General features: G+C 34.8%; 1 protein-coding gene across 5 annotated transcripts in view; it reads right to left on the bottom strand.

Moving 5' to 3' along the window:
• MICU3 (mitochondrial calcium uptake family member 3) overlaps positions 1–15,281 on the bottom strand; it is a 58,438-nt gene that overhangs the window by 14,034 nt on the left and 29,123 nt on the right. For 3 of the 5 annotated variants that reach the window (XM_075500141.1, XM_075500137.1, XM_075500138.1), the window contains exons 8-11: positions 14,184–14,222; positions 10,354–10,449; positions 5,101–5,201; positions 3,113–3,284 (exon numbers count right to left, since the gene is read on the bottom strand). In XM_075500141.1, coding sequence (XP_075356256.1) covers positions 3,113–3,284; positions 5,101–5,201; positions 10,354–10,449; positions 14,184–14,222 — 408 coding nt within the window. The remainder of the gene's footprint in view (positions 1–3,112; positions 3,285–5,100; positions 5,202–10,353; positions 10,450–14,183; positions 14,223–15,281) is intronic. The other 2 variants (XM_075500139.1, XM_075500140.1) reach the window with 1 other exon arrangement.

Genomic DNA, 15,281 nt, shown 5'->3' with positions numbered 1-15,281 from the left:
TTGGCATCTAATAGTTTATGTCCAAGTTCAGTTTCTTGCACTCTGTTTAGACTGAAAACTCTCTGGGACTGGAATAATTTTGTCACATATTTGTGAAATATCTAGATCGGTGAAACTTCAGTCTCCAACTAGGACCCTCAGGTACTATGGCAAAATAGCAATAATAGAAAATGGCCAAAGTCTTGAGCTGATATTTTTAGGTTCACAATGATTTTTAAAAATCCTTAATTTGCACCAATTTGTCTGTAAAGATTCTGAATGTGGGAGATACTGCAAGAGGTCAGGCTACTGCAAAAATCCTGGCTCTTTCCATGTAACTAAAGAGGAGATGATCTGTCTAGATGGAAAGAAGCCCTTGCATAGGTAAGGCTGAGAACCACTGGTCTACAAACAATCCTTTTTGCAGCTTCTGTGTTTCCAGTAGTGATGAAAACTGCTCCCATGAGTTGACACTGGAGATGAAGCAGGGAGATAAAGGAGCCACACCTGCAGTCCATGGCTAAAGTGTACGTACTCCACAACTTTTTAGGAATGAGAAAAATATCTGGCTTCATTTAAGAGTTCTACAATTTCTGCCAAAATCATCTGCAATCATACATGTTTATTTCCTCTCAAGGAAAAACAGCAAAGGACACAAAAGAGGCAGAAGGGCAGGCAAAATGACACTCAAAAAGAGTTGGGCATACAGCATTCTACTGTCTCTCTCCTTTCCTAGGACCATATTTTGTTCAACTGGTAACTATAACAACATTTTATATTTGTCATATGTTTTGCATTTTGACATAGGAAGTTATCTACGTGTAGATATCCCAGAAGTTTCCTACTAGAAACTATTTATTTTCTGTGTAAAAGGAAACTAACTTTTTTATTTATTTGGACAGATTATATTTTATTACAGCAAAGAAAACTGTTATATTAATGCACCAATGCTGTTAAAAATGCATAGACTTTCTTTAGGAGCTCATATTTGTAGTAATTCAAGATGCCAGCTTAAATGAATCACTGCTTGGCATCTAGTTAGTAAAAGGAGGAAAACATCCTGTGAGCAGGCAGCATGCCAGCTGAACATTTTAATATGACTACGGAACGCCAAATGATCATCATGTTGCTTTAGAGGCTTCTACATACAGTGCCATGGAAGATTAACATTGCTGACTGTGAGAGTTGCTGCCTATTACTTTACAGGCTAGACTCATTTTTCTTCTAAATGGAATCCTCTGGTTTGTATTAGTATTGCAGCATATCACTGTAATAAAATAGAGACTACATTTCATAATTTTTATAATAATGTTATTATAAGTGTAAAAAAGTGCAAACACAGGAACAATGCCTCCGTGGCAATAAGAGGCGAAGTCCCATTCTCAAAAGCCTGTGGCCAGCACAAGAGATGTCACAGAGATTTACTTTTTCCACTGTACTGACAGCACATTTACCAAGCCAGTGATTCGGAGCTATGGAAAACGGCAATGTCTTGTTTTACGTAATGGAGGTATACCATACGACATACGGATATATGGCACTGGTCAAGTGCCAGGATATTCCCAGAACACAGCATAAGCAAACCTGTATGAGTGACACAGCTTTCTATGTGGAATTTTTCCTTAGCTGATGATCCCATCAGAGATCAGAAGAGGAAACTACTGTGGAAGATTTGCTATCAGAAGAGTGGCATTGGAATACTTAGAGACGAACTTCAAAGAATACTTCCTTGTGTTTAAAAGAAAGTGTCTGTATTTATATTTACTTAATCAACTTTGCCTTTGCCATTCAAAGAAGTATTTCTCTATACCTACAACTGTCATTATTTTTCAGTTACCCAAGTGATACTTATATCATTGTTGTTATACAAGCCCCAAAGTGATTTTTTTTTTTCAGATTTCCATATATATGGAAATCTCGATTTCACCCTAAACAAAAAACATCTGTGAACCATGCAAAAAGAACTTTATACTATTTCTGTTGCACTGTCTTGGCTTTGAATATTGAGAGCTGTGCAGACTTTTTAGAGTAGTTAGAACTGAGTGCCTCAGCGGCTAGACTGGGAACACAGAAAGGGTCAGTGAGCAGGAACTCTGATTCCAATCTTACCACTTCATCTTACGCCTAATCTGGTGCAGAAGAGATAGTCCTGCTTTCCCTTTCCCCCAGCTATATTTAACTCTCCGTGGACCTAATTGCTGTACAACCACAGGAAGAATCAGATAATCCAGATATTTGAACAGAAAACTGTTGATTTTTGGAGTGTGTTTCTATCAGGTCAGCTGACTGATCTTACTTACTCTGTAGACTGAAATTAGAATGTAATTTCTCAAATAAAAACAACAAAAAAACCTGTCCAAACTGATTTATTACTTTTCTTCACAAGCTCTGCTGTCAATGACATCAAAATATATAGCTATTGAAAGAGTTAGATTTCTAGGACAGATTAATCTGATCTCCTGTAAACACAAACAGAAGGAGTATATCCAAAACATCCTTTATTTGAGGGGCTATTTTTAACGTTACCCTATCGATTACCATTGATGCATAGTTGCCACTACATTTCTCTCAGATACACTTCTGACAACACATTTGTTGTTAAACAAATTAAGGACTATCTACCTCATGACTTACTGTTTTTATTATCTTTTCTATCTCTTCAGCCATTAATAAGAACCACATACCCATCAATAATTATATACAAGTGATCTATTATTAAAACAACTAGATAAAGGGTGTCAATGATATTTCTGAAGAGGTGCTATTCCAGTGGCAGTGCAAAAGAGAAGTAAGAAAAAAAAAGGGGTTTTAATGCCTCATTGCTAGAAAATTGTTCGTCTTATGGTTTTTGCTGTTTAAACTGAATTTTCATGTAATATAAAGCTTTGTTATCTAAACTTCAAAAATATTACCAGCTAAATCCTATGGAACATAATTCTATGCTATTTACTCTTATACTTTTTAGTCAGCAAGTAATATGAAAAACATGACACACAGCTTATGATCAGAATAAAATCTTGGCGCTAATTAATTCAGTGACAGAATCTCATTCAGCCCAACTAGGCTATGTTTTCATCTTGATGACGCTGGGACTGGATACTGTGGCCCACTGCTGTCCTAGCTAAACACTTACCTTTTCTTCAGGAATCCTGCAGCGCATGTTTTCCAGGTAGCTTGATGTATTTTCCACATTTGTATACCTCAAAAGAATATGGGCAAAGTCTTCCTCACTGATGGTGTTCATCCCATTGGAGTAGGAAAGGAATTCTATCTCTAGAACCTCAGTTTGTAGGTTATCCATAAATCTAAAGCACGAACATAAATATGAAGAAATCATAATACTTTCTATTTCTACTATTCATGTCCTTAAAAAGACTCGTAGAATATAAAGCCAATAGCACTATACAAATTAGTTCCCTTCTCGTACCATTGATGGTAAATTTGGTAAATTCCTTATCTATGCTGACGTATTTTCTAGTCAACACAACGATCCTAACTCAAAGATGAAGTGTTTTAGAAAGGACTAAAATGACTTAATACTCACATTTCTAGTTTACTTCTAATTTGTGTTTGCTTAATGTTCTTCTTCAGTGGGTCACTGATCTTTATTTTTATATGCTAGACTGAAAATTCCATCGTGGTACTAAATGAATTCCCAAAATTTATTTCCCATATAGTTACTTACAGATTGTGAGTAAACCTTACCTTTCTCTTTTTAACAAGCTAAGTATGATGAGCTCTTGCAGCCTTTCAATCTAAACTTTTTTTTTTAATACTTCACTATTCTTATGATATTTCTATAAACTCCTCCCAACTTAACAATATATTTTTTATATTCTGGACACCAAAACTGGATAAAGTATAAAACCAGCTATATATAAAAAGGAAAGATAACTTCCGTGATTCTGCTTGATGTCCTAGTTATACAACCAAGGATGAAATTAGCTCTCTGGTCCCAGTATTGCACTGGGAGCTCATGTTCATCTGATTGTCAGCCACAAACTGTAACACTTCCCTGTTACAGATTCCCAAGAGTTCCCATCATGTAGATGTTGCTGCAACACTCCTTCCTAATATATAACTTGACTTCTAAGAACTATGAGGACCTCAAATCAAGAAGATGTCTAGGCAAAAGTATAAGTGCAAGGTAAACATACAATAGTATTTCCCTCACCAATCCATAGTTTAATGATTTTTTGAACTGGTAAAGTAGTGCTGAATAAAACTTGATGGATCCCTCTTTCATGAATATGTCTACTAGGTTTTGACCTCTTTAGCATTCACAACATCTTACAGCAATAGATAAGACATTTTAAGTAGATGCCTTTTGAAAAAGTAACTTCTTTTCTGATTCTTGTTTTGAACTCACATCATGATTTCACTTGATGACACAGTTTTTATATTATGTGAAATACTGAATACTTTTCATGACATACATAATTTTAAGGCAAAATATTTTGCAAACGTCTGATTGATTAGAATACACAGTTAAGTGATAACTATAAAGACAACAGGTATTGGGAGTATTTACTGAGGAAACAATAACCACTGTATCTCTTTCAATCACACAGAAACATACAGTTTTATGGCTCTGTTTTTATGGCACTCTCCCTATATTTTTAAATTCTATTTTAACTGGTGTAATAATTAAGCCAATAGCTTCCACTGTGCTTTCACTTTTTCCCAGAAGAAGCTTGTTATAAGTTGCCTACACGATATCTTCAGAAAAATCTTTACATTTAAATATGTCCCTAAAGCAGAGATGCACACCGAATTTTTTTTAAATCACTGACAAACAGGGGAAAAAAAACCAAATTCAAAACCAAGAAAAAAATTCCTAACATACCAGTAAGGATAGGGTTGGGGTATAACCTCTCCACCCCAAACCAACTACGCACACAAGTGCTAACAAAATTTGCAAATGCAGCAGCATTAGTACAGGACTTTTTACTGTTGGTCCACTTACTGTTATATTTTGCTCTTTGTATATACAACACAGACAAAGGGAACATAAACATATACATGTCTGCATAAACTATGTGTATAATAATGTAATACACATTAATTAGAACAACCATGCAAGCATTTTTTTTACAAGGAATTAATAAAGTTGAGACTCACCTATAAAAATCTTCAAAGTTCAGTTCAGCTTTTCCTTTCTTCCCAAAAAAGTGTACAAGCAGTGTAGTATCTGACAGTGAACTTGAAATATCATCAGCACGCTTAAATATTAGAATAAAGAAAAAATTAAAGGCCATGACTGGATCATTTACAGAAGTATAATCTGAGAATGCCTATCATCACAACAGACCTTTCTATTAAAAGAGTTTGTGTCTTATGCTCACAGTCTTAAAAAAGACTTTAGTGTTAAAATCCATTAAATTAATTTAGTCATGCAATTTTCACACAAAATAGCATTAGGCTGTTAATTGCATTTAGTAGAAAACACTTAAAACAACAATATAATATAATGGAAGCTGCAATTCAGGGGGGAAAAGCATGAAAAATAAAACCAGAAACTCTTGAGAAAAAAAACAAATGTTCTAGTCAGTTGAGGTAAACCATAAAAATAACTCCCTTTGTACACAATCTCCTTTCCCTTCTACTATGCAACTACAAGAAATTAAAGGAAGTTACTTCATATACTCTTATTTTATATTTCAAAATTATTAAGTATGGGATTGTATTTGAAAACCACTCACATCAGTCACGTGTACTTTATATGATTTTTTCTATAAGTAGCAGATGACTACAGTTTAAATTTTATTGCCCAAATATATTTAAAACAACAGAACTGTAAGAAATTTTGAAATCATGAAGTAATATTTTCACTCATTGTCTTAAGAATGTTCCTCATCTACTGAGTATGTGGTCTCTGCATCAGACAGGAATCTTTGAACATGTACTAATAGTTTCTCCTTAATGAATAACTATCAACTTTGAAGGCACAGAATTAGAATAGTAAAACCAACTAATTTTGACCATTTGTAATAGCAAGAGTTGTAAATAGGAAGATATGCATATAAACAGAAGTAACTACCATCAATGTATAAACAGAAGTAACTATCATCTGCGCATAGTGGTTGTGCAACAGTCCACTTTTTTTACTACATATTCATTACCCTTAACTGTCATGTATGTGCGTTGATTTTACCTCTTTTACAAAGAAACTCTTGATATACTGAAGAGATAGAAAAATAATTCAGTAATATAAAGCTCTTAAATAAGCCATAGTATTCCACCATGGCAATGTCCTTCTGGCATTAACATGCATCTGCCAACATCTGAAATTCAAAAAGTAATATATTTAGTCTCCTTGCTGCACCTGCCTAGGGAGAACCTTCTGTCCGAGCTCTCATTGTTCTTACAAAGACAAGGTCTTATGAAGAGCAAAGAGTGGGAGCCAGTAGTCTCTGCTCTTCCTAGGCAAGCTACCACCCATCAGCAACACTGCATTTTTGTGGAAGTGCACGTGCCGACTCTACTGTTAAAAGTACAAAACAGAATACACAGTACAGAAACCTAGTAAGTATTTGGGAGATGTAACAATACTACTTTATCACCATAATGACAGATTACAAACCTATGGGATTTACTGTAAGTACAGAGAACTTTATACAGATCTATAAAGATCAGCATATACAAACTTGCAAGCTGCACTTAAAGTCCTTTAATCTGACTTTATTTCATAACTGAAGATGCTATAAATTTATAACAGATGGAGAAACTCTAAATGAAGAAACTAGGAAGCAGTTTTGAACTGCTTCCTAGTATGCAGTAGTTCAACATCATGTACCATGAAAAACCATTTCATATCTACATTCTCTGAAATATACTATATTAATTTCAAATTCACATACTGATTTGTAAAAAAATGTAAAATGCAATATCCTTTAAGTGTATTTATGTATCAACAACAAGGAAAAACATGAGGCTGTAACAACACAAATCCTTTCCTTTCAACATCCAAGAACTAAAGAACTGAGAGTGACTTTTCTGTACTTTAGTATAATCAGTTTAGGATTCTCAAGATTGAATTTCATGTACTCTAGCTTCCTCTTTATTCTCATATTCTTCTCCAGGGAGAAATAAGATGACATAGTGTATATATAGGTAGAGGGATATTTCATGTCCTTCAATTAAGGCAGCTCTGCTCTTCGAGTGAGCAAACTAATTCAGAAAAGTAATCACTATTTGTCTTTTAATATTGTTATCCTCCACTACAGGACACAATATACTGAAATGCAGATACCCTGATTTCTTATGTCTTCTAAGCAATTAAATCCCTAAGCACATTCAAACAATTTCCCTCAAGTACACTGAAAAGATATCAAATGTTAAATTACAGCCTTTCATCTTGCAAAAACATTTCAAAACCTTGGACTTAGGTTGCATTCATCCATATCTAAAGAACCATTTAAAAAAATACAATCTGTAAGTCTTTTCACAATTCCCATTTGGTCAGCCTCAGTAAAGGAAAAAACCCCAAACAAAAACCTCACCCCAGAAACTCAACCCAGTATGCTTCTCTGCAGAATTGCAGGCAACTCAAAACTATTCCTGTGCTCCTTCTGCACTGGCAGCATTACATAAATTCTCTCTCTTAAGGGGTAAGGGTTAAAACCAAATGCCTTAATAATTTAAAACTATTATTTATTGTTCATAATAAAATTATTTTGTATTTTAGATCAGTGAAAATGCAATGACCGCACCTGCTTCCATACATACAAATACGAGACTCTGTTTTGATCTAATATATCTTGAAGTCTTTTAACTGAGAATAAAAACCTGCCTCGCTTCTCTTTACCTTTACACTAACTGCAATACAAATACAGGTAAAGAGACAAACAGGAGACAAGTGTTTCAGCCACATTATTGACTTGCTGCACAATGGCAACATCTTTTCCTCTCAATTTCCTAACCTGAAGAGCAGTAAATCTATTTTTTTTATATTCTGCAAAATTCATTTCAAGCTTTTGATTAAAGAGGGTTGACTAAAAGTAAGTTAAACTCATGAGCGATGGTCCACTTGTAGCAACATATTCTGAGAATGAAGTACGCATATTATGCTTTGAGTTAGTAAGAGCTTTCTCACTTCAAGTCCTTGATTTTTCAATAGTGATAATAACCCTACTGATTTCCAGTTTCATTTAGTAATTTAAGAATAAACCCACAAACTGAACTCAGTGGTAAATGGCATATTCCAACAGGATGCTGTAGTTGCTTTAAATTAGGAATAGCAGAAACAATAGTGTAAACTGTCCTAGAAAGAAACTGGATGTGATGAGTAAGTTGTTTGCCCCCCCAAAGAGACCTTGTAAGTTGATTCTCATAACAACGAACCTTATTTACTCTCCTTTTCAACTTACACAAGGCCTTCTCAAAAGGCTATGAAACAACACAGGCTCCAGTATCACCTAGCTTTATGCCACTTTCTTAGTACAGATGGCTATAGTATCATTCAGATGCGAGAGTACCTGGGAGAGAGAAGCATATGGATGAACGCCAGCCGGCTCAAACTTAAACCAAGCAAGATAAAGATGATTATGGTGAGAAGTGGGAAATTCTCAGTGGAGCAAATGAAGGATACACAATTTTTTTCATAAAATGAATTAAAAGTGAGCAGAGAGACTTTTTACACATTTTACAGACAATTTAAATCCATGTTTAATATAGCTGCTGATAAGCTTCAGTTACATTGTAGGTTACAAATACTAGCCTGAGGCATCAGATGTAAAAAATATCTCTCTCTTCAAATTAAAGGCATGTGGAGATTACCAAACTTAAATCCACCTATACTTGGGACTGAACTCATGCCAATTAACTGCAGATTAAGACGACAGTTAATTCAGAAAACTCAGTGCCCCAAGTTCCTTCAACAGTCAATGAAAAGAGCAGCCCTCTCTCCCCTCTGTGTCTCCCTTAGCTGACTAGACAGGAATACTGATGTTCTGGGGTTTAAAGTTTGGTGGAATAAATAAGGACCAATAACTGGACTAACAGCTCAGGAGCTCGTTGATTTAAAAGCAAGGGAAGAAAGGCTGGGTATGCTGCTGTATTGCAGGATTACTATGCATGTATTATTACTATGAATATTGCTATAAATATTGGTCTAAAACTCAGTTCTGTAACACTACATTTTGTTTTGTTCAAAGGCAAATGAACTCAAGCTGACAGAGGTACAGAGAAGACCTATTTGATACCTGGGAACTGTAGTTTCTACCTTAAGAGAAAAATCAAAGACCTTGTTTTGTTTACCCTATGACAATTAAAACTGTGGGCTATGACTGCATTTATAGACACAACCACGAGTAAGAAGATTAACACTAAAGAAGAAAAAGCCCTATGAAAATTAAGGGACAACAGACTGGTATAAAGGGACTACAAGTAAATTTAGCCTGGAAATTAGAAAAAGTCCATCCAAGTCCTCAGGTTATTCAATAGCTTCTGCAGAGGAACAGCAGGGACAAAACACTAATTACTTTTAATATGGAGCACACGTTGCTTATGAAGCAAAGAAAAGATTGTTTTACCCTGGAGGTCCGTTTCAGTTCCATGTTCTTTTCTCATTATGATCCTGCTTATGAAGCATGGGACTTGAGACCTGAGAGTCAGTGGGGAGTTGCTGTATGTCCTTTAATGCCACAACCAGCAGAGCAATCACCCTCACTGTATGGGGCACAGAAAAGCCTAAATGATCTAGTTTTCTAACCCTCTTAAATGATCAGTACAAATAAATGTCTTACTCAATGGTCTGAAAGCATATCGTGAAACAAGAATCTGATTAGAATCTAAAGAACTATGGAAATTAATTTGACAGCACAGTGATATTGCTAGTCCTCCATAATGATCATGTAATATTCAAAAAGACTGTTTTGATTACCTTAAAATATTTCTGGTTCAATCGAACAATTAAAACAATCTTTGCGCAATACTGTTTTTGTGAAGGTAAGCTTTTATAACATACAGAAAAAGCACATTAAGGATGTAAACATTGAAAGCTTAAGAGGCTGCAACTCTCATTAAAGTTGTCACATCACTGGACCAAGTCTAAATGACAAAGGTTTCCTGAATAATTTCTCTAACTGTGAAATATTGTCACTATTAGTGTCAGAAAATGTTTTTTACAATAAGGACTGAAGAGGACTCGATCTTCCAACTCTTTCAAAAGGTAACTGCTTTTACTTGGAAACAACAACTTTGAATTATTGCACTACATGGAACCAAATTAATTTCATCTGAGAACTTTCAGGTTTAAAAAAAATAATTAAAAGGAAGAAAAGAAACAAAGTGCATAAAATACAAAAACAAACAGAACAGAAATAAATAAAATAGCAGTCTGTTTATGGACCAGAGACAGAGGTTGTCTTATACCTCTGCAAGGTCCGAAAAGAGTGCTTGGCTTGTGCTACGTCTCAAAGTATCCCAATAGCTTCTGGGGACAAGGTCCTCTCCTTCTGTTTTAAGAACCTGCAGAAGTTTCAAGAAGCACAATTGTTTGAAAACCAAAGAACAATAAAACAACTGCTTACAGACTTTAAAAACTTTTCCAACTGATCTTCAAAAGCATGGCTTGATTCTTTTGCTTCTACACAGAGAAATTTCTACCCAGTTACATGACACTTTGTAAATGAAAGGAACACTAGTATATTACAGCTATTTTCTTATTACTCACAACTTGACTGTGCCAAAAGTATCACCAGACTCCACTTCCCCAAACAAAATAGAGAAAATACTTATTAAAAGTACACATGAAAATGTCCTCTAAACTCAGTACTTTGCTGTTGTTTTTCCCAACAAATCTTTTTTTCCAAAAAAAATTAATTTATATTCTTACGATATGAAATTTGTTTTCCCCATTGGTCAAAATACAAATGCTACCATCTAATTAGTTATACAAAATTAATTTCATCCAATAATCAGGATGACATCCTTGCAACAATAAACAAAAGCAAAAACCAAGCCTAGTAAGTCCACCTTCAACTGTAACATACTTATCAAGAGACCACTATGCACATCTGATGATCAAACTTACCTTGTTTAAATAGAAAATAAGTGTTTAATCTCTCCAAGGAAAATACGCTTACCTTTTTGCTCTGAAATGTTTCGTATTTGGAAGCCTGAAAAATCCTCCCTTATTAAAATAGGCCTTCCTTTATCTTGCAATTAGTCTTGGAAGATCTACCCAATACATTTCTTTTTTTTTTTTTTCCCCCAAGGAATCTAGGGGAGGTGATCCTAAAGACAGCAGAGGGCTATCTGAACTCGGTCAGGATTATTGCAACTAAATGAATTTTCCTCTTTCTCTCCAGAAGTCAATGTAAACTAGGTCTTCTACTTTCAGGGCTTCCCACTCATGTCCATCTGGGCACGCAAGATAAAGATAGAATGAGTTTAGTCTTCCAACTACAAATGAAAAGTTTGGGTTTTTTTTTTGAGTCAGCACTTACTATTCTCTTAAGATTTACACTGATGTGACTGCTGTACGATGTGTAAAACCACATTGTTATCGTAAAGAATACTGTACGGAGTTGAAGGTTGTTTCTATGTATTCCACATTATGTCAATCACGGAAATACAAATTTAATTCTTTAAACAGTTGAAATATAGTATGATTTCTATTTTTCTATTTTCCCTTAATGTTCTTTAGCACAGTATCCCCTCAGGCAACAGGTCTTCAATACACTTGCAGTACATCCAGCAGTGATACACAATTACATGAGTGAAGATATTATTTAAGGGCTCTTATCAAAGTAATAGGGCTCAGTGCTTATGGGACCATCTTGTTTGCTTCAGCTATATTTTACATGTTCATAGAAATGCCTCTGTGTATGAATGATTATGTAAATTTACATCGTATACAAATAATGCTCTTAGTACTACAGAAACAATATTTCAGCAGTAAGTCAATATGTAATTTAAACTAAATTAAAAGATAAAAATGCATTAAGATATTTAATATGAAGTATGTCTGGCTGCAGAATGCCGCAACATATTTGCTGCAAGGAAATATGCTAAATAAGCTAAAATTTTTTTGAACTTGTGTACCGCTTCTGCAAGTTCTATTACGTACTTTCCCCACTAACCAATTCAGCTCAGCTCTTTCTCTAAATTGTCATCAAAGAAACATGACAAACTACCAGGAATTATACCCATGCTTCATGTACATTATACTTTTGTTTCCTTTTTGAAAAATTCTGGTTTTATCTTTCTCTTATTTTGGACTGACAGTTCCTACATTGTGGCCACAGTATTCTCATATATAACTCCATTCAGTCCTAAATTGCTAAACTCAAAGAAATGGGTTTACTTCAGTGTGTACAGGATTAGGTCCTTAGGGCTTCCGTTTCTCTCTTACACTTATTTATCCCCTTGGTATTTACTGGGTCATGTGTATGAACAACACTTCAATCCTGTATCCACAAAATAATGTAATATAGCTATTTTAAGTATTCACTGAATTGGTTCTCTTACTGGAGATTTACTTTAGCCAATGGAATTAGTATTTCTGGGCATACATGTTTTATTTTCCTTACATGCATCTCATCATAATTACAATGTTCCAGTTGGCATTTGGCTAGTAAGAGCACTCATGCAATACATGCTGAAGTAGTCTTAACACACAACTGCAGTATGCACCAGAACATGACTTGAATCAACCTATGCAAATGAAAAGACGAAAATATTTAACCTATTTAAAACTTCACTGTATGCACCTATGGCTTATAGACCTTGACATGTCTCAAAAAATTAGAACAGTTTTGGAAGATGAAGTGAGGAAAAGGGCCAAACACAGCACTTTGGACTATCCCAGACTTTTCAGGGCTGCATCTCCTTGGTTTTGAGTATCTTCAGCTCCCCAGGACATCAAGGGAAACTGAAAAGGCTGCTACAGTTCTTGCTTCAGTAGGAGAAATAGAAATCAAAAATATCAGTAGTCTGGGGTGGGGGATTTGTTGGATACTGTGAATTCCTATCTATCTGAGTCTCCTTTGCATGGAGATCTCCATTCAGGTCATAGGAGGGCAGGAAAAGATGGTGCACACCTGGGCATCATCTTGATACAGAGTTAGGATGTGGCTGGAGTGGATCACCTCCAGAAGGCCATTTTTTTACTAAAGCTGAAAACTATTATAAGAATAGGAAAGCCTAACTAGTTTGGTTTCAGTTTAAAATAGGAGGCAGCACAGGAATATGGCAACCATTGTACAGCACCTTTCACTGCAGTAAAGCCTGATCTGAAATCCATTGAATCGTAAGGCCTCACATTTCCTACATTATTCTCACAACATTGCAGCATCTACATCATGTCACCTTTTCATTCAACAGACTTCCTTCCTGCATACTGCCCAAACTGTATGTGCTAACTTCATAGGAAATAAACCTGTGCATTCCTGTGAATGGTTATATAAAGAAACAGAGTTTAAAATTGTAATTTCACTAGTTATCTAATTCTCGTAGGTTCCCTCCCCTCACTTTGAATATCACAATAATCATACCAAAACAAGTTTAATTCTGCTATGTTAACATCACATCAAACTTTTTTTACAATAGTTTTACTTCTGCTGTGATCCAAAAATTAATCAGGTCAGGGTGAAGACATTAAAAAACCCAGAAGACCTCTCTTGCCAATTCTCTCTCCCACTCCTCCAAAATGACTGAAAATAAGTTTGACTGTCACCTACATAATACAGGGACTATTTTCTGCAAAATTCTATTCTAGTTCAGCACTGAAATTTCTTATTTATTTGTCCTGTAAGTGAAGCACAAAAATATAAAAGCTCTCTTCTGTTTTTTTTTTTTTTTTTTTTTTTTTTTGACTAACTATTACTGCACATTATACACAAGGAGACAAGACAGACCTGGATCAAATGACTCATGCAGGATGACTTAATTTACATATGCTAATTAAAACCAAGTCTATAATTTCTTAAGATACAATTTGTCCTTTCCTTAAAAATACTGTTTCCTTCATTTTGTATAAATAGAAAGAGCAACCTTTCCTCCTGGTAGGCTTGCCTGTTTCAGAATGCATGCAACAAGCATGCACGACCTTTTATGCAAGTAAAGATCCATCACATTTTTACTGATTAGCAGAAGTAATCTACTTGATGAAACAGATTAATATAGTAAATTTTCTTATAGCATATTATTTCACCTCACTGGTGAAGACTGCATAAATCGAAAATAATTAGAGTACATACACTGTTAGTAGAAGTATGATATCCATAAAGTTGAAGACGCTGACATACAGCAAAAACGGGTCAAGCCAAGTATCACATGTCAGAATGAAACCAAAAGAAAGAAAAAAAAATAAAGACAACAGAATAGGTTAAGACAAGTAAATCTTTATTTTCTATATTATTAAAATTGTTGTTTGTTTTTAAAAAGACAGTGAAGAAAAAACAGTTTATTTTCAATTTCATTCTTTAAATTTTCAAAAGAGAAGTACAGCATTGCAGAGATTACTCTCAGAAGAAACATTCTATTTCGTAATCTTTACTTTTTCCAAAAGCTCTTCTTTTGTGTGTAAGTTTCCTTTGTTCAGAATAAACAGTGTGTGAGAGATTCAACAATTGACCTACAGTTTTGAAAAGTCGAGAAGGATAGGTCTCTCTGGGTCAGAAGAAAAGGTCCCTTTTTATGCTCAGGGAAGGTTTAAAAAGTATTACTTCTTGAAATTCAAACTTCCCATGGTTTCAGGGACAAAGATCCGAGATCAAGCATCTATGGTCCCAAGAGGATAATGGGCACTATGAGAAGCTTTGCATATATGTCAAAATGTTTCTTATAATAAGGAATTTTTGCCATAAATCTGCACATGGCAAATGAACATGTTTTTTTCTGCTGTGGGCTTGACAGAGACTTGTCCCTAATTTTTACTTGTCCAACAGTAAAATAAGTTCCTGCTACTGCTGCCATCCTCCAGACAAACCATCACAGACTTGGCTATTTCTGACTTACCTTTCTTATGCATGTAAGAAATGCAAATTTGACATGAAATAAGAATGAGTATTCAATGTTCCACAAAAATCTATTCACATAATATAAACAACTAAAAACATTCTGCATTGGTCATAAGCAGTTTTTAATAAAAAAATTAAATTTGAATAGAAAATCCAAGTTTGCTTACAACATCAGCTATTTTAAAACTACTATGTTAATAACAGGCATCAGGATCAGTATGTCTACATGAACAGTTTCTGTTAGTTATGAGAGCAGGAGCATAGTTGGGTCTTGCCACCGAGATCTCTCTCTTACAGACAAAAACACTGGGTCACTGCTATTCACTTTTCCTACAT

Source organism: Mycteria americana, chromosome 4, assembly GCF_035582795.1.
Source record: "Mycteria americana isolate JAX WOST 10 ecotype Jacksonville Zoo and Gardens chromosome 4, USCA_MyAme_1.0, whole genome shotgun sequence".
Lineage (NCBI taxonomy): Eukaryota > Metazoa > Chordata > Aves > Ciconiiformes > Ciconiidae > Mycteria > Mycteria americana.
Note: the sequence above shows the minus strand (reverse complement) of the source record. Positions and strands in the feature narration are given on the sequence as shown.